The 27,656-nt window shown below is 41.1% G+C and overlaps 1 protein-coding gene across 1 annotated transcript in view; it reads left to right on the top strand.

Annotated features, from left to right (window-relative positions):
• The window catches only part of LGR4 (leucine rich repeat containing G protein-coupled receptor 4), a 75,927-nt gene that overhangs the window by 1,572 nt on the left and 46,699 nt on the right, over positions 1-27,656 (top strand). Inside the window, exon 2 of the mRNA XM_014309434.2 lies at positions 3,737-3,792. Within this exon, the coding sequence (XP_014164909.1) occupies positions 3,737-3,792 (56 nt within the window). The remainder of the gene's footprint in view (positions 1-3,736; positions 3,793-27,656) is intronic.

A 27,656-nucleotide genomic window follows, 5' to 3' on the forward strand; every position in this document is an offset into this window, starting at 1 on the left:
CCGTCCTGAGGCGGGGGGGAGCTGCTGCCCTCGCTCGGGTGTGTGTGTGTGTGCGCCTCAGCGTGCGTCCGCGCCCCGGGTCGCCTTTCTCCTCGTTCCTCTCCAGAAAGTGGTTGCCATTGCTGGTCAGTTTGCTCCCAAAAGCTAAAGGCATTTTCAGGCCGAAGTAAGTCTGGTTAAATACGGTGCCTTCGCTTTTACAAAATCTTCACGATCATAAAGAACAGGGGAACCTTGGAAAAAAACAGCATAGCCAAACATCGGGGGTTTGTCGAGTTTTGTTGTGAATGAAGAAAAACATAAACTCTTTAAAAAGTCCAACATTTTCCCCCATATTCTATGATAATGTTGTAAACCAGGCAGAAACTGGTAGGTCTTGTGTGGCGTTTTGGTAACTTTAATAATAAAATTTTAATTGAGGAATGAGCACGGTTCTGTAGAGACATGACCGTGGAGAGATTTGCAGCTTTCAATACGGTAGCTTTGCTAATCCACAAACCTGTTAAGTTTCACAATAAAACCTGTCAGTCTTGCCCCACTTCTCAGCGCAGATTTCACAGGGTGGAGCAAGGTCTAGTATGGGCCAGTGGTCAAGTCTGGTATTACTAAAGCTTTGCCGTGTTTACAGCATGTCATACAGCACACTACGGCAAACGATAGTGTGACGTTTCAGATCGATACTGAATTGGTGTTTTGTCAGAATACAGCAGAGGTGTATGCCTTGGAAAATTGCATTCTTTTCTTTGTCTTTGTTTGCCCACGCTTAATATGCAGAGGGAGTCTGATTCATAGTTACTGGGTGTTTAGTTTACTGAGGAGGTTTCCAATTTCTCCTACATATTTGGATTGTTTCTTTTAGCTGTTTGGGCTGGGTGGAGAAAGATTACTGAGCCTTTTTTCTTGTGTACTAGTTGATGAATGGTAGAAGTTGCATCTGGTCTCAGTTGTTATCTGTACTTAAGTATTTTGTTCCTTTTTTTGTGCTTATAAGGTGTTAAGTGGGACCCCGCTTTGTGGTGTTTTTCGTGTGGCATAAACGGTGGTTTCTGAGTGTTTGGGGTAGAGAGTTAGACGCTGCCGTCATGAACCCTTGGAATTACTGCTGAACAGTCTTCTCTTCACAGATAAAACAGAGAAGTTACCCAAATTAATAAGGTGCTTGAAGTCTCTCTGGTAAAAGCTGCATTTAAGCATAAGATTTTATGGCTCCTACATTGTCTGGCTGAATTATAAAATGGACTGGTACATCCCTGAGTGTCTGCAACATGACATAAGTTGTCTAATGGGAACAAGTTGCCATAGCCAACACCCGTTAGAGATAAAACTGCTGAAGAGTTTAACTTTGTAAGTTCCTCCTTACTACGCAGGTAAATTTCACACAGGCAATGTGACACTTATGGCAAAAGTGAGAGGAGGCCTGTGCATGCTGAAATGGGCTTTGGAATGAGTTTTTGCAGCTTTTGATTTTATGCTCTTTAAACTTGAGAAGAATCTTTCTTGAACTTGAGAAGAATCTGGTGCTGTGGCAGTGGAGGATACTCTGATCCCTGTTTGCATTCAGTTCCTGCTTCCTTATTTACAGAAGGAAAATAATTGATGGCTTCTTGGTGCTTCTGAGCTTAACCAGTCTCTGTTTTAATGAGGGCACTAGAATTTAGGGTATGTAGAAGACAGTTTTGGAGACAATAAAAAACTCACTTCTGACCTGCTTGGACTGGACAATGTGTAGTTTTGCCAGAGATGCTCAGTTGGTTAGTGTGGAAGAAGAAGACACAAAAATAAAATCACACTCCTACGTGACATGTTTGTCTCATGGCAAAGCGCCTTAGCTATGTGAAGAGAAGAAAACTTTTCTGTGCTCTATGTCAGGCACCTTCATGATGTCAGGAGAGCCCCTCAGCATTGCTGCTGGGCTAGTTTTTGATTATAGCCATGGCAGCAGAGAGCCTGTAGCACAGAGGTGGCTGAAAGAGTGGTACAGTGATGTTCTGTGATACTAAAGCAAAGGTATGCCCAGATTTTTGCTTTGGCCATGAGAGAAGAAAAGCTGCTCACAATTGAAGTTCGCAGTGAATGAGTTCCAAGGCAGTTGAGAATTATGGAAGGAACCCAGTATTTAATTTTTTACTAGTTCTGTTTTCCTGAAGTCTTAATTTCTTTGTGTTAAGACTAATCATTTAGCCTAACTTCCCAAATGCTGCCATGAATGGTCAGACAGGGGTTTCTGTAGAGCCTTAAAGACTATCCTTATAGAATATCCTTCCCATTCCTTATTTCTGTTTATTCAGCTCTTGACTGATCCCCTGCTGTCTCTTGCTTACTGTGGTGGTTTGAAAGCAGGGAGAGAGGGGCTGGTGTGATAGTGGGGGATTATGTGATTACCAGAGAACGGTGAGATCTCTTGAGGGTAATTCTCTCAGACTGAGCAGCTCGAAATGATGGAGTATCTGGTCCCTGCTTTTGAGTCATTGGTGAACTTTGAGAGGTGGAATTTGAATAAAGCTGTCCCAGCTGCAGTCAACTCAGTGAAGAGATTACTGGGAGATGTACAAGTGCTCAGAAAAGAGAGATGACAGCACCAGGTCAGACCTTTCTGAGGGGATGGGATGGATGGGGATGGGCTCACAGGGAGTTGGGATGACATAAGCAAGGATAAATGCTTGATACTTTTACTGTAGGCAACCATTTGTATAATTTAGGTAGGTGTTTATGTAACTCTTAATTGCCATCTGCCAGTTCTGCTATTTATGAAGGTTCAGTTTGCTTGGTTGCAAAATAACTGTAGTGTGTGCACGTTGTAGGCATAGAGTTTGTGGTGACTGGGAGTGGGGCTGTGGCTGATCCCCAGTGGCTCCAGCTGTGCAGGACAGGTGAATGCTGTTGAAGGTGAGGAGCCATGGAGTGCCCAGGGGTGCTGGGCAATCACACAGGGAGCAGAGGGCACACAGGGGCAGGGCACGTAAGGTGAAGGTTTTAAAAGGTTGCACTGAAGAGCAATAAGGAGCAGATGCTTGAAGCCTCCTTTGGTGCCAGTCGTGGCTCCACCATCCTTCTGATATGAGTAAGTGGTGCCTATGCACCATATAAAGCACATGAAAATGGGTTTTGTTTGGGTTTTTTTTCAGTACTGTATGCTCCTGATTTTTGCTATGATGTTTCACACGCCATGTTCTAGAAAACTTCATGCTAGTGAGAGGAAATTGTGGTAAGGCATACACATGTGCTTGTGCTCCTCATGGATGTCAGTTTGAGAACATTCCAGTTTGGAAGGTTTAATATTGTATGAGTCTTTTGCAGGAGATAAAAGCAATGAATTCTAGATAATTACTTTTGGAGAGATCTATGGGCCTGGCTGATTTAGGTCTTGCCTGACAACCATGAGGATTATAGCCCCTTGTCAGTGCCTGCTATTATGTTTTAGGCAGTTCAAATAAGAAAACAATACAGATAGTTTTCATTCTAGTGATTCTTGTGTGTATTTTCACACAAAGAAGGAAGGGTAGGGTCCCTTGCTTTAATTTTGCTTTCTTTGAGTGTGAAAGGAAGGGGGGCTTGGGAGCTCTGGCTGCCCTAGACTAGGGGATAAATCTTCAGGATGAAATTGTTATTTTGATCTTTTGGGTTTTTTTGCTCATTTAACCTAATAGTGCTGTATTTCTGTGTGCTGTTGAGCACTAGCTTTATGAGGTTGAGATGTTGCAGTTGAGATCCTTTTTTCACGTGTTTTTCACTACAGGTTGCTTCAGCCATCACAGAGAGTGATCTGTATTTTGGAATACATGCTATCTGGAGGTACCTCCATGCTCTAACCATTGAGTGAGATCCCTTGCTCTGTGTATAAATGGCAAAATGATGTGGTTCTATTTGGAGTGAGCAGAGCTTGCACATTTCTTTGTCTTTTTATCTGTCACTGTTATTTTTTTGTAGAATGGTGATAAAATGTTGTAGGGAGGTGTGAGATGTCTTCTGATACATCTGGTTCAGAGAGATATTTAGTGTGCTGCTCTGGTCAGATGTCTAAGTATAGAAGGACCTGGCTGAGTTTTGTTAATGCTGTCTGGTAGAGTTGTTATGGTGTAAAGTGAAGATGTCCAGATGTGACCTTTAGTCTGGAAAATGTAGCACGATTGCAATTCTTCTGAGGTAGAAAAGCCTCATCTAATTACAGGTTTGAAGGTTTAGCAGGTAAACCATTTAGTTTTTCATTTGCCTATGCTACCTACTGGTGATGTGATGGCAAGTAGTAGTTCCATACTTATTTTAGAAAGACATGGTCATGTCATTTCAATTTGAATATTCCTATAAGTCAGCAGAACTATTGTTACATTTGTACAGGCTCATAAAATCCCACAGGCAGGAGGAGTATTTCGGTTTGGTGAACATTCAGTGATTCCAGCAATAGTCTTTCCAGCATGTATCACCCAAGGGTTGGAGTCTTTATCTTCATTTTAAGCTGGCCAATTTATCTGTCAGTCTTGTAAAAAAGTAGATGCTTTTAGGTAGTGTACACAAAGTGAAGCTGTTGGTGTTTCAGTGTTAAATATTTTTGCCTTTTAAATGTTTTTGTTGATATCAAATTTGGTGTTTTCCTCTTTATCCCCCCAGAAAAAAACCCCAACATTTTGCCATAGCACATAATTCTCAGGTATTTGGCATTTATTTTGTACATGGAGCTCATTTGTATCATATGTAATTTCTTGTTTGATGTGTACTGGCAGAGGCTTGTAAGTGTGATTTGGGGGAATAAATACTATGATAAGTCTGCAGCATAGAATCAAGCTTATGCTAGCAAGGAGGTAAATAATTACCATTTCAGTTCTTGAGAGAAATTTGCTAGTAACTATCTACTTGAGAGGGAAAATATGGAAGCTGTAATATAAGGACTAAAAAACAAAACAAAGCTAAAAAAGCCTCCTCTGCAAGGATCTTTGTTTGTTTTGTACTCTACATCTAAGCCAGCAATTTTTGCAGAACACAAGCTCTTATTTACCCAGAGAAAATTACTGGCCTAGATTTCCGAAGGGCTGAGCACCCATATCACATTTTAGAGAGCATGATGGCTGCAGGGCTCTGGGAGTAACTCTGGATGTCAGAAATCTTCCTCTCAGCCACCCCTGGGCATTTCCTAGAACCTTGTTCCTAAAGATGAGCCTCTCGTTGGGAATAGATAGGAGCTGGTATTCTGTTCATTTTGTGTGGTGATTGCCAACAGCCCTGGTTTGCCTGCCCCTTGTTTTACAAACAAGCAGGAGAGCGAGGTGGGTGGGACTGATTCATTTCAGCAGGGCTGCTGGAACTGCATGGCAGCAGTTACTCTGTTCAGGGTGAGAGTGTTTCAGGCAGCAGCTCTGTGCTGCCAAACCGTGGTTTTGGTCTCTCTATGGAAGAAGCAGAATGTCAAAAATAGCTTAAGGAAGAATCAGAGAGATTTGTATGATCCTAGAAATAGGAGACTAAGGTAGAAAGAACAGAAGCAGCCATTCCTATTTGAAGAAACTTGTAAATTGAAGCAGCAGAGTTTTAAGTGCTACAAGCCCGTTGCTTACAGAGATCTCAATAGTATGTCATGGATTAGAGGCCCTGGCCATCCTCTCCACCTGGTAGATTCACCATCTGCTTCACCAGTGACCTAGGATTTTGCAACAGAAAAAATACTCTTTTGTAGTTTTTCATGTCTGCCTTTCAGGTACTGTTGCAGTTTGGAATAAGATGTTCTCAAGCTGTGGTCTGAAAAGAGCTTTCTAGTCGTGTGATGTTGGTTCTCAGTGCGCTGCCGCCTCTAGCTTGCCCTGCACAGCCCTGCTGAAGAAGTGGAGGTAGCTATTGGTATTTCCTTTGCTGAGAGGTGGCCAGCTGGTGGTGTTGATGGGGAATTGTGTGCAGGGGATAGTTGTCACAGGAGCTCACACAGAGAACAGGAAGATCTTGGTGTTACTGTGTAAATACTGTCCTCACTATAAATGTGTCTGAGAGCTTTTCTTCAGAATCACGCCCAGATTCATTCACTTTTGTTCCAAATAAAGCTGGTATGTCCAAATTGGAAAAACATGCAGCAGTAGATATAAGGGTACCTGGGAAGTATAATTAAACAATGAAAAAATGGCCTGTGATGTACCTGCAAAAAGTTGACCTTTTTGCCTTTTTTTTTTTTAAGTGCTAAGTTCCCGTCAGTGACTTTCACTGTAGCTGAAAGTTTCCAATATTTTCAAATCATATGTCATTTGTTTTAAAATACATACTTGACATAGCAGGATCCATTTTATTTTACTCTTGAATGATTTAACTGTTACAGGATTGTGACAAGGTCAGCACTTTCCACTTCCCAGAAACATACTCCTGTTGCTGAAAGAGTAAGGGAAATCTCTGTTTCAGCTTCACCAAGAATTTGAAGGCACGATGATGATATACATCTCTTACAAAACTGCAGAGAGGACTGTAGTGATCTCAAAAATAACAGTTTTAAGTTGGTGTCTGAGAACTGCTGTTGAATTTGAATGGGTAATAGCCAACTTATGGTATTACGCATAATGTCAGCCAATATGGTAACATGTTTTTAAAAATACAGATAGCTGTTTTTGACTAGGTATGTTGGTATTCCCTGGTGGACCGTGGTCTGACATCTGTCAGAGATATGTTTGATTTTGGGAAATACGAATATCACTTAAAATTCTTACTAAAATATGAAGGCTTTTTTTTTCTTTTAAGGTGATGTGCCTCCTCCTTTTCTCTCTCCAACCAGTTGTGGTAAAGTGCTAGGTCTTGCAAGGATTTTTTTCACCCTAAAACTTTTAATCAGATGTATCTGGACTTTTAAACAGTTACAGGATTAGTAGTGAATCATAAATGAATGTGCAATTTCAGAGGTACCCAGGGAAGGCTTAAACCTGTTTAATTTAGCTTAATAATGCTGCAGATGCAGTTGTATATTTGGTAAGGTCGCTCTCTGGTTGACACGTGAGGGGGTTACAGATGAATAGGCTGCCCCAGTGCCCACTGGGGAGAGCAGCATGGCTGTGCTTTCATAGCTATGTCCCTGACAGTGAGAACAGATGGGCTGCTTCATCCCATCGTGGAGAGCCATGTGCAGGGCTGGACAGCCAAGGGACTCATTGGTAAGGTTTGCTGGGAGCAGTTCAGCTGTTGGTGAAGCTCTTGTGCTTTGCCTGGCACTGCTCAGTGGTGGCACGGGAAGCCCAAATGTGGAACAATGCTGTTTTGGTGTTGCACTAATGCAGTGTATTGCAGAGACCATGCAGCACAGCTCACTGTGGCTGTGTTTCATTCTTTTGTGTGTGATACTATGCAGTGTTTCTTTCTGAGCCATCTGGGCACTGTGGGGGTTGTGTTTGGTGTTCAGCAGATGAAGAAGACATGAGTGCAGATGTGGGTCCTGCTGGGATGTACCTGGGGTTGGTGCCTCCTATGCCCATGGCTTCCCCTTTCAGAGCACAAAATGCAAACGCTGTTCCCTGCTGTCCAAACAGGACGTGGCAGTATGTTAGCTTGTAAAGGGAGAATTTGTTTTTCCTGCACTCAGGGCTTTGGGGTTGTGGCAGGAAAGCAGGACAGTAGCTCCTGTTGCTGGAGGAGGAGATGGTGCAGGTCAGGAAAGGATGTTTGGGGAAGCTGGCTGCCCTTGGCTGTCAGATGGAGTCGGTGGTGTACAGCCTCAGTCCTTTCTTTGTTATTAGAGTTTGAGATATGGGATATCCTGGCTGTCCTTTTTAAAACTTAGTCTCATGTTATTTTAAAAATAACTCTTACTGGAGAAGTTTCCTTGCTGTTTTCTAAATGCTGATCCAGATTAGTAGCGGGTGTAGTTTGCTCATCTGGAAAAGTGAAGAGACTGAAACCTGTGACTTAGGAGTGCAGGCCCTCTCTGGAGCAGTGGGACATTCTGTCTGGAAAAGTGCATGGTGCTCTTCCTGTGGCAGAACTGGTGCATCTGACCTTCACTCCATTCGTGCGTGTAGAAGCTGTGAAGAGGTTGCCATCTTTTTCAGGTGCTGTGGTTGGAAGCCCTAGAAATATGTTGTTTTTTTTAACTAGGGGAAACCTTTCCCAGACTGGGGGACATGCCTGTAGCAGTGCTCTCAGCAGTTCTGTGAGCTACTCCTGCAAATTAGGAGTCCTTTACCCTACTGCCAGGAGCCCTGCACCATTTGGAATGTGGTTGCTTGACTTACACGTTCTTCAAGGGAATTTTGCAAAGCCACTGTCAGCAGCAACCTACATATTTCTTGTTCTTCTCCTTTATTTACAGTTTCACTCAAGGAGCTGCTCTCTTGAGACGTGAAATGTTCGCTGTGCTGGATGTCCTCTTGGGGTCTTGGTGGCCTTCCTAGAATTAGCTGGGGAGAGAGAAGGGAAATGGTTCATTGTAAACAGTCTTACTCTGAGAATATAGTTAGTGATAATTTGGGCCTGCACAGGCTTCTGACTTTTGGAAATTTTTTACTGCTATTGGCTTTAACATTTGAGTTTCAAAAAACCATAATGGAAGTGGATGGGCTAATGTTGACCAAACTGTTAATATTTTACAGAACCTAGTGTGAGTCTTGCTGGGTGTAGAAAATCCATGTCTTTTGCAAGGGCAAATCTGGCTCTGTGTTACTATGGCTAAGTGTTTACTGGAGGCATTATATCTTTTCAATATCAGGTCAGTCATTTATTTAGAATTTACTTGGTCTTGCTTGACATTTTTCTCAGAAATTTCAACTAGTTCATTTACATGTTCTTTTTCTGTAACCTGCTTACTGCAAAGGCAGGTCTCTCGTTTTCAGACCAAAAATGAACAATATCTCGTATGTTCAAGAGGATTAAGCAAGGATTTAATTTGTTTTTGGTATAATAAGTGGCAGTCGTTTACTTCTTCAGCAGAATACTTTGCAGTATTGCAGCAAGACCGGTTTTTCCTCCTTAAAACTCTTCAACTCTCCTGAGTAATCACGCCAGTAAAACAAGTCTATGTATTCAAAAGAGGCTAGCATGAAAACAATAATATACCTGAAATCCCATTTAAGAGTAGGACTGCTTGCACTGTGATTGTATCTTCACTTACACAAAATAAGATTTTTTTTTTTTTGTCTAAAAGCATGAATGGGAGAAATTCTGTAACAAACATCAGATAAATATTCAAATACCCTTGGCGTTTGCTTCACCAGATATATTCCCTATGTCCTTCAAAGTGCATCACCTGGTCTGGGTTGGTTCAGTGCCATCAAGAACAGAGAATAGCAGAATAATAATGTAAACATAAAAAAAATTGTCCCTCGTGCCATTTGTCATTGAACTTGCCTCAGTGAATTTGGTGCCCAGTCTGATTTATTTTTTTATAAAAAGGTCAGGATTGATACTGCTGACCACTTCACTGTGCAAATTGACTTTCCCACCAGTTTGTCCTTTGGCATCTTCAGTGGGAATAGGCAGTTTGTGTTTCATCTCTGGCCTGCAAGTGCCCATCAGGAGATACACTTTAGAGTTACTGGAGCAACTGAGGATTCTACAGTGTTTATGAAGCATGTACCTCTTTCAGAAAAATCCACCTCTTTCGAAAGAGGATACATTAGTTGCATTGTGCTGTTACTGAGAAAGAGAACAAGAATTACACAGTGCCTACTGTCATCCCATGTACTGAATAAGTTTTACTTGTTGGTGCCTTTCTTGAACTATCAAATTGAAAAGTAGTTTCTTAAGAGAACTTCTGAATCTCAGTGTGAATAAACAGGCGAAGTGTAGAGGTAGTTTTGCATATGACCATTTTCAGCCTTACAAGTTTTTTGCATCTCTAATTTAAAGAAAGAAAAACCATTGAGTAGTAGCAGCCTCCCTTGGGATTTGAGCCTTGCTCATGTTTGTGTTGAAGTAGAAGCCTGATGTGCGGTAGTGGTGAGTTCTGTTTAGCTCTGCTGTATATCAGTGGAAATCTGCAGGAGTGTGTGGACATCTGGTTTGGCAACCTAATCTGAGGGCTTTGCTAAAAGAGTTTAGAGTGAGTGACTTGCAAAATTTTAAAGTTTGGTAAAGGAGGCAGGTTCCTGCTGCAGAGCAGTGCTAGCAGATGCTTCTTTTGAGGCTGACAGCAGATACCTTAACAATTCATATTTGCAGAACTGTTGGGAAAGCCTTAAGATCTGTCATTGTTATAGAAGTTGCTTAACTCCTTTGGGAGCTCAAACATACAAGCGTAGCCTTAAATGGGATCACTTCTTAACCTGTCTCTATGAAAGAGTCAGCCTTTGGTTTAGGTGTTTCTGAAGTGTACAGGGTGCTAGAAATACGGGATATTGCTCCCTATTTGCTTTGTATTTTAAAAGCAGTTAACCCATGGCATAATTTCAGAGAATACGTGCAATCACCCAAGGAGCCTCACTGCACGTGCAGGTAAAAGCACAAACAGGCCCTGTTGTGCTGCCATCCTCTCAGCAGCAGCAGTGCACTGCAGATGCCTTGGAAGGGCTCTTTTCTCCAGGTGTGCAACCTCCTTGGAAGGAGGAGAATCTGTTACAGCTTTTCTTTAGCAGCTTTTCACTGCAAATAGCTTTCATTCAGTTTTCACAGAGTAGTCCAAGGCTTTTGGGGAAGGACTGGGCTGGAAACTCAGCACACTTATTGACATATGTTGCATGCATTTAGACAAGGTGGTGAATGAAGCACAAGAGGCATCTTAAACATTGAAAATCTTGGTCATATTTTAAGGTTTTTTAGCTGTTACAGAAATAACATCTGTGGAGAGATTAATGAGCAGTAAGTAAACTGTATTGGATCCAGGACTGCAGAATGCAGTTTAACTGCTTTAGGTTTCAGCACACTCATTTAATTACTGGGTTACTGTAGGTTTTCTCTGCTGTGGGAAGTGTGTGTGTGTGTCAGGGAAAATGTGAACATGTATGCAAAGAACTGTGAATAAAGTTTGGGAATATTGCCTTTGTGTTGCCTACACAATCCCACTTTATATTATCCCTGCCTTGATTTCTTTTCAAGAAGATTGTGGATAGGTCTTGCTATCACTTGCACTCAACTATTTCAGTGTCCGGTTCCCTGTGTGATTTAACACACACAAATTTAGTTATTCTTTTCTGGCCTAGGGAGAGATTTCCTTCCAATAATTACCTTTACTGCCCTTTACCCTTCTGCACATAAGTTTGTTTGGAGAAACATAGTTGCTGGGTAAGCAACTCCAAACAAGGCAGTGCCTGGAGCTGTCTTGGAAACATAAATTATATCTTTTGAATAGCATGTTAAGCTTCATGTGCAGAAAGTAAACGACTAGATGTACTGAATAAGCAAGCTCTCAACATTTCTCCCTGAGCTGTAGGCCCTTTGAGTTCATCGGGAAAGCGCCAGTTCACTCTGCCCTTCAATACTCTATTGGGGCAGTGCAGGTACAAAGACATTCAGGTTACCTAATAACATCCATTCATTCAACCATTGCTTTCTACTGGCAGCTGTTTAGTCATACAGTATTCAAATGTATTTATGAGATGAATGTGATGCAATGCTGCCAGACAGATTGCTCCTGTGGTAGCAAAGAAATACATATTTAATCTTGTGGAAATTTCTCAGGATTATATACTTCTGTTTGCCTTCCATGATGACCTTCTTAATGCATAGTATGGATGAAAGAAAATATAGATAGTAAAGACCAGCAGGGACAAAGTATATACATTCTTTGTCAAAACAATTTTTATTTTAATTCAATGGTAGTTAGAACAGAGAATTTCTTGAGCTGGGTGGTACAGAATTACTTCTGAAAGCTGTTTCATTAATTAATTTATATGCTGTACAAGATACAGTCTGATATGTAAGGGATGGTTTCTTCACCCTACAGGGACAAAGTATATACATTCTTTGTCAAAACAATTTTTATTTTAATTCAATGGTAGTTAGAACAGAGAATTTCTTGAGCTGGGTGGTACAGAATTACTTCTGAAAGCTGTTTCATTAATTAATTTATATGCTGTACAAGATACAGTCTGATATGTAAGGGATGGTTTCTTCACCCTACTATGTTTACTATAAATAGTCCTTGTATCTAACTATTTTGTGGTAAATATAATGAAAAGCAGGAAGAGGTTCCATTTGTCTTGAACCTTTGAATATTTGGTGTTCTTATTAAGATGGAGCAATCATTTAACTATTGTTAATGGCAGTAAATATTTGTGAAGTTGACTATCTTTTTGTATGTGGAAAAAAGAAACTGTTTTAACTTGACAAAGCTATGGATCTTTTAAAATAAAATTGTCTTCTTCATTCTTTGTGTTTGCTCAAAACCACAAATCATGTTTTGCCCATTTCCTCACCTTTTCCCCTAAGGTAGTCTCTTAAATCTCTAATCTGACCACCTGTCCCTCAACTAAAATTTAAAATAAATCACTGCATCTGCTTTACATTTTTTAGATTGGGTAGTGAATATAAGATAGATTGTTATTTATTGTGCCATCTGACACTATATTTGTAGAGCATTATTTAATTTGTTGCATTAAAAATAGTTTGCCAGTTTCAATAGAAACCTTTTCACTCTGTGAACTTTCAGGGTGTTAATTTCTTTTTTTTAATGTTATCTTCATAGTTTTGCTGGTGATAAATTGGAAAAATGGAAAAATGGGTGTGTTAATGGAAGCAAATTATTAAATTGGTAATGAGGAAACAGGGTGTCAGTAGCTTAAAGGTGTCTGTGTTAGGAGCAGGTTTCAAGCTGTGTGGCAAGTTTTACTGGCCTTGGTTTACTGATCCAGTAAAATTCATAGTCTTTCAAGGTGGAAGGAACCAGACTTCTTCAAAATAAGCAAGAGCGAGACAAACCAGATCATGTTATTAAGGGAACTTGGCAAGGATACGTTTTGCCCACCTTGTATCGATTTTAGTTGTTTCCATGTGAATTTACACTGTTGTTCAGTGGTCTTTAGGTAAGAGCTGGGGTGTATTTCCTTGCCTGTAGAATAGCTGTGATGATGTGAAAATATGCCCATGCTTGTCCTGTGGAGATAACCAAGAGGACAAGTGTTCATAAGCCAAGTTTGTTTGTTGGAGTTCATCTGTAAAATGCATATTGCTGGGAAAATGCACATACTGTTTCTGTCTATAAGCAAGCTGGAAATACATGCAGATTTTGCCTTCTGTGGGTTCCTTCTTTTCACTCACACATGAATTAGGTGTGTTTGTGTAAAAATTGATTCTATGTACATGATCAAAGTTGACAAGCCTTAATCTCTGTTGCAAGGAGTGTGGACCTGCTAGTCAATGTGGTAGGTCTTTGTTTTTCATGCGAATAGTTGAAATGTTCTGTTTGCATTAAGTAAGCTGGTTTTTTCTTGACAGTTTAGTGATTAAAATCTGGTCAGTTTTAAATAAGTGTAGTCATTTAAATACTGAGAACAAAGTGAAACTGAAGAGATAACCTTTTCAAGAAAATAACTAGTAATGAGAGCTCCTTTGACCTCTTTTTAATAATTGCAAGTGGGGGCTATCTGTTCTTTTTGGTAGAGGGTTTCTGTGAACCATTTCATATGTTTGTATACGTTTTCCTTAAAAATTAGAAAATACACTAAGTTTTTCATTGGCTTATATTGTTGTGTCAGCAATAGTAAATATTACTAATTTTATTCATGTTAGGGCAGAATCCAGAAGTCCAGAGCTGTGTGTTCTACTAAGTTTGGTTAGCACAACTATCCAGTTTGGGATGCAATTCCTAACCAGTAGTCATGTTTTGTGAGTGCCTCTGATGTCTGAGTAGTTTTGGGGTGTTTGTTTGCTTTCATTTTTTTCCACAGAATTGTTAGGGTTGGAGAGACCTCTGGAGATGATCCAGGCTAACCCCTCTGGCCAAGGCAGGGTCACCTGGAGCAGGTGGCAGAGGTGTGTGTCCAGGTGGGGTTTGGATGTCCCCAGAGGGAGACCCAGTGACTTCCCTGGGCAGCCTCTTGTAGTCCTCTGCTACCTTCAATGTAGAGAAGGACTTCCTCATGTTGCTGCCTCAGTGGGACTTTGTGTTTTAGTTTCTGGCCATATTTGCTTGGTTTGGGTGGTTGTTTGGTTTGTTTGAGGGTTTTTGTTGGTTTTGTGCTGTTGTTTGGTTGGGGGAGGTGTTTGTTTTTTGACAACAGCAGATTAGACACTGAGCCATGCAGCTAGTGAGAGGCAAAGTGTGGGCCTTGGGTTGCACAGGAGGGACAGGGTCTTGTTATGCTTTTCTATATTATATTGCAATGGCATATTCTCACACTATATTTTAGTTTTATCAGATATTCTAGCAGTATTTTTACCAGCTTGATGCAAATTGATTGTTGCTGATGCATTGGATGCACTTAGGACGAGCTTTCATGCTTGATTTTAGAATGTAAATTACTTATCTTGCTCTTTGCTTCTAGGGAAGAGTTCCTCCTGAACTGCTGTGGTAAATAATCACAGAAATTGTCAATAGTGTAACAGAATTTGAGTGCAGTTAGTCCTTTATCAATGTTGAACTCTGTTGAGGTCAGGGATACGAGACATTCTGATAAAGGCTTGTGAATAGGCTTTCCAAAAATATATGCTTGGACTAGGCCTTCAAACCAAGCCATGCAGACATTGCTGTAGGTTTTTCCTCCTTATTTTTTTTTGTGTAGTTACATCATATTTTCTTGTAGGAGGAGGAAACAGGAACACCATTTAGGACAAGTGGTCATCATGTATTATTTGTTGTGGTCTTAATTCAGTGGTCTAAGGTAAGACTAGAAAGAGATTTTGTTATATAATACCTAAGTAGGCCATCTTATCTTTGGAAAGCAAAATCACTGAGTACCATTAGATGACCATTGCTGAAAGGAAAGTTGCTTCTTTGATTACGTGAACAGTTACCAGCAGCTGACTCTCTGATGTATTTTAAAAAATACAAAAAGGTTTTTCTATTATTTTAAAAATAATAGAAAGGTCCATGTTGCTTTGTACCCAGTTGCATTTTCATAAAACCATATGAAAATCAATGGTTTGGGTTGGAAGGGACCAAAGATCACCTAATTCCAACCCCCCTGCCATAGGCAGGCACACCTTCCACTAGACCACGTCAGACTCCCATCCAGCCTGGCCTGAGCAAGGGATATTCCAGGGATGGGGCACCCCCAGCTTCTGTGGGCAGCTTGTTCAGAGTCTCACCACTCCCACGGTAATTAATGTCTTCCTGGTATCTAGTGTGAGCCTGCTGCTTTCACTTTGATCCCGTTCACCGTGCTTCTGCCACTCCATGCTCTTGTGAACAGTCTTTATCTCTTTCTTTTCTAGGCTCCCTTCAGGTACTGGAGGCTGCAGTTAGGTCACCCCAAAGCCTTCTCTTTTCCAAGCTGAGCAATCCCAGGTTTTGCCTGGACACAATTTTGTTTATAGCATGTGGTGCTTGTTAAATAATGCCTGCCTGATAGGTAGGTGGTGTAGAGAGGATTTTAAAACATTGCTTTTTGCATTGACTCAGATTGGTGATTGTAATAAAAATGGCTTTTTCTGTTCTTCATGTTTTGGGGGTTTCTGTCAATTGCACAAAGGCTATTCCAGTTTTCTCTCAGGGAGAAGGTGCTTTAGAGATTACCAGAGCCTCAGCCTGTGCTTCTTTAATGTGAAAAATATCCTCTGGTAATGATTCTGGTAGCTTTTGGCTGGACTGGCTAGGCCAGTCTCCATGGGGAAGCTGCTTGTGTTCACAGGACAAGGGCATTTACAGGACAATGGAGTGAGGCAGCAGCAGCTGGAGGGCTTGGTGGACCATGGTTGGGCAAGTGATGGCTTCGAGTGGTACTTATACCTGGTACTCCTTACCCACCCCCGAGCCCTTCACCACATGCACTGGATGCCTCCCAAAAAACAGTGACCACGTTAGTCTGCTGCTTTGGCTGGTTTGGAGTGGGAAGGGATTAGATGACTAGGTTTCCTCCAACCGGCCTGCATCTCTGAGGATGATATTTCAATGGTGTTTTCTTAAAACTGTTTTGTTTCGTGTTTGTGGCTCAAATATTACAAGTTTCTATAGCATTCCTGTCAAACAGAATCTGCCCGTGCTGCTGAAAAGCAGACATAATCCTCAAATGTCCTGTTTAATACACAACCATCAGTATTACATCAGTTTGGTCCTAAATAGTGAGTACAGATTACCTTCATTATTTTAAATGCAAGCAGATATTTAATTGTACGAGAGGCTAGTTAGATAGCAGGGTTTACACTTGAGCCTTGAGCAGCTGTATTTTCAGAGCATGCTGATGTGTCATGTGCAGTGTCAGCAGTTCCCGGTCCTTTCTCAGCTGTGTGTCTCGGGACGCCCAGGGATGTTTCATCAGCATGCCTTTTCCACATGCTTTCATTTCGGGAGCTGCTGTCTCCCGATGGCTTTGAGCGAGCTGTTGCAGATAGGCTGGATTTATGACTACCTGTATTAGCAGGGGATGTACAGCAAAGAGTGAGCAGAGTAAGCTTGAACTTCTTGTTATTGATGATAATATTTAAAAGCTAAAATGTAACAGTATTTCAGTTGTGAATACGTGGAAATTGTGTGTACTACTTAATGTGTTTCAGAAATCCCTGTTACTTTTCTTCTTTCAATACAAGAAAACAGGCGTGTAATGCCTCATTGAAAGAAGCCTGTAGGGGTGCTTTGTGAGGGACTTAATTAAGGGCTTTGAAAAACTAAACAAAAGGAAAAAGAAAATGCTACAGGGTTATTGTTATTCCAACCCATTGGCTCAGAGAGCTGACCATCCATTGGTGCCTTCTATCCTTTTGCGAGCTGAATGACACTTTTGTTCATGGTTAACAGAGGTGAAAGAAGCCAATTATTGGCTGTCTTTTCCACAGGGCAGCTGCAGACGGATTTCACTGCAGGCAAATATGGACTCTTCTACCACAAGGATGATTGTGATGACAGTTATTTTTGTGTAATTGTACGAAAGAAAACAGATCTTTTTTTTGCCTTCCAGTGACTTGTGTAGATGTTTATTGAAAACTACTGTGAATATGCTGGCAGGGAATGGGAGCGTGTGAGGGACTGGATTCCCCATGCTAACAGTGTACTCAGCTTTTTCTGTGAGTATGTGAATGAGTGAGGGTTTTTTAATTTACTTTTCTCCTCTTATTTTCTTTTTTTACCTTGAAATTGCAGTTGATTTGAACTGTAGAGTTTTTCTAATTGGTGTACAGTATGCATTTAGCTCTCTTATGGCTTGCCAGCCCAAGCTGTGCTGGCTCCTCTGTATGCAGTAATGACAGAGGGACAACCACTGCAGGTTAGTGGGAAGCCCTACAACAGCAAAGCACGCCATTAAGGACCCAGAAAGTGTCTGTGCCTGAAACTTGTCATCCCTTCTCCCACATCTCTATTGCTTGGTCCAGTACATGATAAAAATCTTTTCCCCAACTCTTTCTTTTATAATTAAAGTCCTCTTCTTTTTTTTTTTTTCCCTGCAGATTTTGTTTCAGTGTTTGTAGTTTAAATGTGTAAAGAGGCTCAGTGGACTAAGAAGCAGGTTGTCTGACTGTTGGGATTCTGGAGAGGTCCCCTCCAGTTAGGGGCAATTTTAGTGCAAGGGCCATGTCTCAGTCAGGGTTGATGTGCTTTTGTTACACAGCAGACTTCTTGTCGTGTTAGCTGCTCGTTGGCCTGTCACTGCTTGAGCTAGGCTGCTTTGGAAGCCTCTTTGCATTTAGGCATCGTTCACAATTGTTAAAAATAGGTTAGAAACTGTTGTAAAATAGTTGATAGATCGTTAAGCATGTACCGCTAGTTTGGTTATTATATTGTAAAAGGGATTAAAAGGATAGTTATAAGAAATATGGTACTCAATAACACACCTCAGTAAAGTGCACCACCCCACCAAGGGAAACGAGCCAGCCGGGACAGAACTGTAATGAGCCAATCGATCACCTTAAACCTTCATGCAAATGAAGGATCCAAAGAGAAACCAATCCAGAGGGACAAAATACAGGATAAAAAGGGGCTTCTGACCCACTGAGGTTGTGTTGCTACAGCGGGGCCATCGCTGCTGAGCAGCCCCAGCGCCGGCGCTGCTCCATCCTCGACGGGACGCTCCTGCTCCGCCCGCGGGCCCCCTTGCTTGGGGCCTTTCTTTTTATTACAATAAATGCTGAAATCACTTTAGTACCGGGAGCTTGCTCTCGTTTTTATCAACAATAACAGTATTAAACATGGGGGCAAAGGTGATGCTCCTCAACTTATGTGGTTTTCTGCTGCAGGTGAGAGTCTGCGTTTTCTCCTCAGACCTTTGGAAGTGGAAATGCTGAGTACATTCCTCCTTCATCTCTTGGTGAATAAAGGAGTTTTTATGCTTTCATTTGGTTTCTCTTTATCCAGACCGATTTTTTTCCTTCACAGATTTTTTTTTGTGTGTGGCATGGCTTGTTACCTGCAGATGGGACTGCTGCTGCCACATCCTGCTGTGTTGCTCACCCACATGGAGTGAAATTCTGAAGTGAGTTGTGCCCCCATGAGCTTAGCCCAGTGCAGGCAGCATTGTCTGAGGCTCAGAGACTCCTCAGAGGATGTGACTTGGAGGCACTTGTCATTTGTGGGGTGTTTTCAGTTGTGGGGCTGTGCTCTGCAGACTCCTGAGAAGGAGAGATGTGTGCCAGCAGTGCTGAGGTGGCTCTGCTGGGGCCGAGGAAATGGGCAGGCAGCCAGCCTGGCTCTCAGGGAAGGAACCAACAAGAGTTGTGTGTTTTTTCACGAGGCAAAAAGCATACGTGGATTTGGCTTCTTGAAATGAAATAATTAGCTGTGTGAGAAATCAGATAATAACAAGATAATTCCTAGCACTCTGTGTGAAAAGAAATAAAATGGGGTTTGAATACTCCCTTGATGTCCCTTGTTCGGTCCCGTACTATTGAAATAGAAGATGAACCTGTGACTCTTCTCTAAGAGTGTCCTGGCAGATAATTTGGGCAGCTTTCATTTTAATTCATGTCTAAGGTTCACTGGAAGCTAAGGTGGATGCTTAACCCATGTCTTCATATGTATCTGTAAGGAACTTGGACATGGATCTCAAATCAAGAAGAGAAATGTAGCTGAAGCCATCATAACTCTACAGAGCAGGAACGCTGATGACGCTGTTTGGATTCTTGTATTCAGCTACACTCCTTGTCAATAGGCAGCGGCTTTGCCATTTGTTGAAGGTACAGTTTCCTGAGAGAAACGCAGGTTGTGTGCTAGCGCCCATGAACTCAGTCACATGGGAAACTTTAGGCAGACTTTAATCCTTTAAATGTCATGAAGTAGAAATTACTCTTATGTTAAAATGCTATGCAGTAATTGATGACCAAAAATGTTCAAAACTTAAGTTTTACATCTTACCAAAATTGGTTATTTTTTCATAATTTTATTTAAGATACCTTGAAAATTGCTACATATAAGCATGTTTGGTTCTAAAAAGGTCCTTCCAGGTGCTGCCATGAAGTCTGTTTTGGCACTAGGAAGTTGTACTATGTGCTTTTAGTTTCCCACAGTATAGATATTTTGAGTGCTTTTGATGTAACTAGAAATAGTTTTTAGTTACATCCAAGTTACGTGTTATATGTGATTGAAAAGATGCTTAAATGCTAAAGCTGTTGTATATAGGCTTGGACTAACATTTAGATTTTGTCATCTGGCATCATTGTGTCAGTGACTGTGTTCATTCGCTAGTTTTGTTTTGCTGTTTTTTTGTTTTTAGCCTTCTAAAAATGTAGGTCTTGCCCAGACTTTGGAGGCTCTGGTTGCTTTCAAAACATTGGGCGGGACAGACTAGAACACCAAAATAAACCACAAAAAAACGGAATAAAATTCAAAGTACTTATAGTTACTAAAGTTGGCATATTTATGAAATTGGATTTATAGCTGTTTATGTTCTCTTTTTGCAGCAGAGCAAAAACACACACAGTGAAGCTGCAACAGAAGGTTTTTATATGACTATATGTGTGAATTGATATCATAGCTCAGGAACATGGGTAGCTTTAGCCTCCTCTTACCTCGCAGAGATGCAGAAGTGTTCTCCTTTGGGAGACTTGGGAAGGAAAGCAACCTGTGTAAACACAGGAGATCTCTCTGCTGGAGCAAGGCAAGGCGCTGGAGCTGACTGAGATTTCTAGTGTGAGGCATTTGTTGTTTTGTGTTGCTAGGTGGAGAGGGATGTGGTGTCCTTGGAGTCCAAAGGGTGAGTGTGACTCCCCACGCTCCTGGTAGGGCGGGTTGGGGTTTATAGCATTGCCCTTGGAGCTGATCCTGCAGTGAAGCGTGCCTGGTGGGTGCTGGGGGTTGTGCAGCAGAAACCTGAGACTGCAGCGGTGGCCGGGGGCGGGACGGACAGACGGACCCAGATCTCATGGAACTGGTTTGCTTACATACTGCCCTCGTGTTCCTGAAGGGCTGTGATAAGGGAAAAGGGCTCCAGAACTTCCTCAGTGCTAATGAATGCAATTGTGGCTTGGTCGTGTGGGAAGTGTTGGTGTCGAGTTTTGCAGTATGTTTTAACTTCAAACACAGATATGGATTAAACCTGGAACTGACAACTCAATGAAGACAAGCCAGTTAGCATTGTCGAAAAATTAAATTGTTAACCTCAGTGACTGGTGATTCCTTTATGGTAAGGACAATTGATGCAACTGGCAAGGCTACCCTGTTTTAACTTACTTGCTGGTGTAGTGTTAAACTTTATTTACTTACAACATAATAAATACTGTTCCATAAAACTCCTTTAGGTTTTCTGTTGTTGATTTTATTACAGGCATGAGCTACATGTGACATTTTTTCTTAGTGTCTTCTTCAGTACTTTCCTCTCCTACTACCATAGGAGTTACCTGCTCCATAAAAGGCAGCTAACACCATCTGATTACAAAAAAAAAAAAAAAAAAGCACAGAAATCTACAGCCAGGGTATAGTTGGTTGAATTCTTAAGTGTGTAACCTGTTGCTGGATTCCCCTCTTCACTATGTGTGGAGACTTATGGGTTAAAAGAAATAGAAATATTTCTGCTTTCCTTTACTCGCGATTACAAATAATGTCAAGTCTTGCCAAAAATGATGGTTGTAGTGTATGGTTTTTAGATGCATATTTTTTGAGCTAAGATGATCTTACTTTGTATAAATTATTTTTAAAAGATCCCAAGTCACAGGGTAGCTGTGATGTAACCATGCTGAAAGCTTTCCTGTCAGGAGTTTGGCTGATATCAGGACATGCAAATTGGTTCCAGATCAGGGATGTGCATGATGTGAGTTCCCACCTGCTTTTGTCCGTGGACCTCTTTGTGGTCTCACTGGTTATTCACATTTTGTGATGTATACTTGTAGCTACAGGAGGAGTATCTTGGTGCAGATTTGCTCTCAGATTGCTGGATTAGTGTGCCTGTCACATGGTTTGATTTTTTTTTTGTACTCAATTCCCTGTCATTACTGTATTCCATAGAGTAAATAATTATGAAACTGTGAACAATACATAAATTTACTCTCTGCTGTAAATCATCTCTAACTGTGTAAGTCTCTGTATAAAAGAAATACTTCTGCACCGAAAGACATTTTGTTCCCCCCACCAATTTAGAATAAGCCCTTCTTTTAGGCTGTAATCTGCTCTCAAAGTGTGTCTCTTAAAAATTAACTGATGATCATGTTAACTTGCACTATATTCCTATTCCGGGACGGGATCACTTTCATAATAATGCAGTGGAATTTTTTTCTAGGTTAATTCCCTACCATATGTCAACAAGAACCATTAACTGTATGTGTGATTGCTTAATGGCTGGCCCGCAGTGACTCAAATACCAGTTCAAAAAAGGGCTTTGCGTGCAGGTATTGTTCTCGCCAAGATCTTGATGATGGCTTGACTGGCACATGAATAGGGTACATTAGAGCTAGTTACTGTGTCTGAAAGAAAGCTAAAACACCATGGTGGAAGGAAAAAAAACAGCAACAGGTTGATGTGACACGGGAAGGAGGAGGCAGGAGAAATAACTTAAAGATACGGAGGGAGAAAGAGGGAGATGTTACTTCTCTTGCAGGAACAGGCCTGCCTGAAGTATTGCAGGTTTTCAGTTGCTGCCAGTGAAAAAGTTGTAGGTCCTGCTTCAGCAAAATGCTAAAAGCTCACTGAAATCTACAGGATATATATGCTGCTTTTTAAAAAAATATTTTTAAAGGGTTCTGTGTACCACTATTTACTAAAAATTATGATACTCAAAATCTTCTTTAATAGCCGGGGTGGTGGGTGATCTGAAGTTTGATTATTTCCGAAGTTTGATTATTTTTTTTTTTGTTTATTATTTCTGAAGTTTGATTATTATGAAAAGTCAGGTCAAGCGCTGTCACTTAGTTTCCAGATTGAGCCACAGAAAAGTGAATGGAAACGTTGCATATAAGTCAGAGCATAATTTCTTTCTGCTGCTACCAGATGGAGAGAGCCTACACATCTAGCCAACAAGAAATTGTCAGAACAATCTCCTGTCTTGTTTTCCTATTAGACAGGCAAAAGGGGCAGGGGAAGAAAGGTAACTAACTGGTTTTGGAAAGGTCATCATGGGTGGTAGCTGGGCATAGAACACAGGAGCAGCCTTGGTCAGCTGGAGGGGGCTTCAGGCTCTGTTGGTGACTTTTTTTTTCAGCTTACTTCATGTACCTCTGCACACTTGTATTCCTTGCCCTGGTGTTTGTTCAGTGCATTTAGGCAGTGAACACCTGTAGGTGAGGAGTGTCTCCAGTTATGTATTTGTACAGCACCAGTCCACTGATGTGTTGAGTAGGGCCCTCAGCTTCTCCTGCAATGCAAACAACAGGTGATAAGACCTGGTGCTCATTAGTGAGATAGCACGAGTACTTAGGAAATGGCAAGTGGATTTACTGGGTGGGAATGCAACCTGCGTCTTACTTAGCCACTCACTGCAGGTACTGACTGAGGCTTTAAATATTTGGATATTTTCTTTCTTGTAAGAGTGTTCTCCACTCTTCTGGAAGAATTGGAAAATAAAGCATGCTTGTAAATGATGTCATGTCTCATAGGCTTTCAGTTACTCCAGAATGGCCTGTGAGTACAGAACAGGTTTGTGTGCCTTTAAGTTTTTGAGTTCTCTGTGATCTTGTCAGAGGCTGTTGAAGCATGCTTAAGATTGCTGGGGAGAGATGGAAAAATAAGAAGAAAAATCTATATTAATTTAAAAATCTTCCCTTTTGCCATTAACAGCTTTGTTCACGTTAAAAGCAACAATAGATAAGTATCAAAAAGAAAAAAAATGCGTTGTGTTGGGACAGGCAGTAAGGGTTGGAGATAAGGGATGGTTAATACTGCAGAGTTCTGGCTGGTGGAATACCCAGTGGACCCTTCCCACTGGAAGATGGGCACAGGTAGTTGTGACTGTCAGAAATGGAGAGAATGCAAACTTTAAATACAATGCCAGTCTGACACTGGGGTCCTCTCACCATAGAAATGTTAGGTAATAGTATGGGTATTATACTTTCATAATACTACCTTGCAGTGAGAGATATAGGTAGTAGATAAAAGGTAAGAAATTAATTTCTCAGCTATTATTTAATTTATCAGCTGTTATTTAAACTTTATTTTGAACTCAGACTTCGTTGCAAACTCAAACACTTTCCAAGTGTAGTTTCCTCTGTAAACATCATCTTTGCCTGGTATTTCTTTTCTTGCTGTTGATGAATTCTCACTGTTGGGGCTGGCATGTCTGTGTGTAATGTGTATCCCTGGATTTTAGCTGCACTTTTTGGATTCCTAGTGCAGGCAGTTACCATTCCAAGCAGTAGTTGTGATGTGCTGCTGCTTGTGGAAGAGAATTGTTGGCTTCTTGTCATCAGGAAGATAGAATAAAAAAACACCCTACTACCAAATTTGTTTCTTTTTAATTGAATTGAAAATTTCTTGCTGATCCTCTAGGCTTTCCACGCTTTCATTACATACTGAATACAATTAAGACATGGGACAGTATTAATGTGACTTCACTTATTCTGTCCCTTCAGTAGTTGTATCACCATCCTGAAGGAACTGGCTAAATGGGAAAGAAGATCTAAACCAGAGATGTAATTCAGTTCCTTCTCTCCCTTGAGACTGGCTGCTGAGGGGTGTGATTTGGATGGAAATCACATTGGTTTTCATCATGTGAACATGTTCCTACAAGGAGCTGGGCACTGAATGTATTTCTTCAAGACTGTAGCATTGCAGTACAACTTAATATTAGTCTCAGCTTGAGTTTGTCTGATTTCTTTTCTCCCCCTGCCCACTCATCTTGGCCCCAGTGTCTCTGCCTCTCCCACTGCCACAACACCATGAAGTTCTCTTGGTTAACACAGACACAGGTTAACCACCTGGACAAAACTTGAAGTACTGATCAATGTCATGCAGCTGTATAATGGGTCCTTTTTGTTTGTTTCTTTGGGGGGAGGGGTTGTTGTTTTGGTTTTTTTGGTTTTTTTTTGTTTCTGATAGCTGGTGAAAAGTCGTTGGTCGCGTATGCTAAGAAAAATCTGTGTCACTTTGTCTTTATCCTCACCAGTGTTACTGTAATCAGGTCATGATCCATGTTATCAATGGTCCAAATGGGAAAGGATGGCTGGTTGCTGCTGGGTACTTCCCAGCATCATGTTGAGGTGCATTTGCAATATCCTGGCTTATTTAATGTAGTTGCTAAAAATATGAACAGCCTCAGCTTTTCCTACTGCTGAAACTGGATCATGGTTACTACCTGGGGAATTTTATATAAGATTAAGACCTGTTACCTAATGGTTTTGTACAAGTAGGTAGGAGGGCTTTATTCAAATACAGATAGCTCTGCCTAAGTAATTTTCTACGTGTTATAATTAAATAACTCAGTGGCAGACAGCCCAGACATTGGAAAAGACTGAATGGAGCCTACAGTATTACATGCTATTATCTATCAACAAACAGGTTAAGCTTGCTCAGAGGCAGCATTTTATAGGAATTTAAAGGTGCCTTGTTGAAACATGATCTTCTTTCCTTCAGCCAACACTCCCCTCTCTTTTTTTATCTCCTTCCCTTTCTTCTTTCCTAAACTTGACAGAATCAAAGAGCCAAAAAGATAGCTATTTATAAAGTGCTGGGAAGCACAGGGATGCGTTTTGATCTTATTTGTTTTAAACAGCCAATCTCAATTTGGTTTTGTTGAGATTTAATTTTGCTTTTCTGTAGCTAGGTATTTAATGGTTTGGCTTAAGACCTTTTTTACAAAGCAGAGTGTTTTAGGTCATTAGCATGCAGTGCATGGATGTGGTGGGAAGGTGTGTGTGCCCCCCAGTTCGGTGCAGATCCAAGTGTTGAGGGAGAAGAGTGTGAGCTAGGACAGAAAGTGTAACATTGGTATCTCCTGTGGGTTTTAGGAGACATGCCAGCACAACAGAGCTGTGCAGAAAGTTTCTTTGCCTAAGATGTGCACACATTTGGGGGAGATGCAGTTAGGAATGGTAGGTATTGTCTTTAAAAACAAAAGAAGACTGTTGCAGCTGGATGTCCCTCAGTTCACAGAGACTGGCCTTGTTTTCCTTTTCAATACCCATCAGTTATTTTGGGTATTGAAAAGGAAAACAATGCCAGTCTCTGTGCTTATATCTTGGGCTAGTTTATCTATCATTTTGTTGTCCTCTCTGTCCTACAGGAAGTCTGTACTTCCCTTTTGTTGTTACAAGTTTTCTTCTCGGGCAAGAATTATTGTCCCACTCCTCCCTGTCCATCACCTCTAGTAATCTGTTCTTTCCGGCCAGTCATGCTCAGGCAGTTGGTGTAAGAGAGAAATCTAACAGGGCTCAGGCTCCTTTATGGTAGAGGCAGTGCTTTAAAATGACAGAGTCTGCTCCCTGTGCCTGCAGGAGACACTGGGACATGCTGTGCATTGCATCTAATGCTCTTTTGTCTGATGCACTTATGAAAGCTGTGATTGAAGCCAGTATTTAAAGATGAGAGTTTCTGTTTTTAAAATATGAGAGAATCAGTAAGTTGCCATCCAAGAGACAAAGTATTGCTGCTCATCCTAAAGCCTGGGGATGTTTGACTTTGGTTAGTGGTCAAATGAACAGTCCTTGAACATAGATCCAAGTAACTAAAACTTCACATCAGGAACTGGGCTTCTTGCAGAAGGAGTGTAATAAAAAGTTTAAGTGTGTTATGTTTTCTAGTTCAGTTCTGAAGTCTCCACTGCTGGTCAATCTAAAAGTGATTCAGTATCTGGCATTAGGCAAGATGAGATTGTGTTTGTCTCCACTGCTGGTTAATCTAAAAGTGATTCAATGTCTGGCATTATGCAAGATAAGATTGTGTTTTTTACTATGTCCAGCAAAGCTGCTTTCCTCTTCCAAGGAAAACGGACACAACAACTTTAAGTGGGGAAAACCCAACAGTTTCATATTCACAAGAACACAGAAACCTCATTTGATGCCTGTTTTCAGCAGAGGGAGAGTTTCATTGCTTTTACTATGGTTGCCAGTTAGTATAAGTATTTTTAATGACTTTAAAGTGTTTCTGTATTAGGTGAAAGCAGGAAACTCTGCTAAACTCAGCTGGAAGTGAATATTAAAGTAGTTGTCAGAATAAACTGGAAGGATCTACCTGAGCAGGCCAGAGACAGCAAATGAGTGCCTGAGTACCTTGGCTTGACTTTCCACCTTTTGCCTGTAAAAATTAATCTCTGCATTACCTGGGATAGTGAAAGAACATTCACAGCTACAAGCTACTATTTTAGTTAGTTTTACTCTTTTCGTAGTACCTTCTTGGAAGAAAGACAAAGCTTCTGTTGGAGTGTAAGATGATTTATTTATCATTCAAAACTGCAGCCATGGCACTATAGGAGGGAGTGCAATTGTGTTTATTTTCTGTGTTACATCTCTCCTCCCTGAAATGGACATTAACTGTAGATATTAAGGCTGTGATTCGTGTTATCCCCTGAGATGCAGCTTCGTGCTAAAGAGGTTACCACCTTTGACAGCTCATATTTTAGTTTCAATGCCAGCTTCTTGGCCATCCTTTTAGTTTCAGTGCCAGCTTCTTTGCCCCATCATGCCCTTCAGTGTTTCCAGGAATGGGGCATCTGCCACCTCTGCCTTGGTAATGTTGGTCAGTGAGTGAAGAGCTAGCCTGGCTCTTTAGTACAGATAAACCCAGTTAATGGTTACCTGGTGAAGGTGCAGGTCTACCCACGATTCTCCTTCTTCCTGATGAATCTGCAGTGTAAACCATGGTATTACCATCATCTTAACTCTCTTAGAGCTGTTGTGTCTGTTTTGCACTTCCTGGGGAAAAGGAACTTAGTAAAAATTTCAGCTTTTTAGCAAGGCATCATGATAAGCAGTCCCTGAAGATTCATGTGATAAAGAAAGTCACAGTTGATATTTCTGTCTGTCCCAAACATAAATGTGGGTCTGAACTTAAAATTAAGGCAGAGGTGTAGTTTGCTGGGCTGACAGACCATACTGGAGACTTGTTGGAAGAACAAGAATACTGTGACAAGCCTTTTTGATACAGAGTCTGAGCTAGAGTTCACCAATAAAATTTAAGGCAAACATATGGGGGTTTTGGTGTTTTATTTATTGGCAGTTGTGTGTGTTTGGTGGCAATTCAAAGGTTTGCAGGTGTTGTGCTACTTTTAGGGGACATAGATCTGGATGTAGTAACCCAATCCATAGTAGGTCTTCTAGCCTAGTCCTGC

This window comes from Geospiza fortis, unplaced genomic scaffold, assembly GCF_000277835.1.
Source record: "Geospiza fortis unplaced genomic scaffold, GeoFor_1.0 scaffold113, whole genome shotgun sequence".
In the NCBI taxonomy this organism is placed as follows: domain Eukaryota; kingdom Metazoa; phylum Chordata; class Aves; order Passeriformes; family Thraupidae; genus Geospiza; species Geospiza fortis.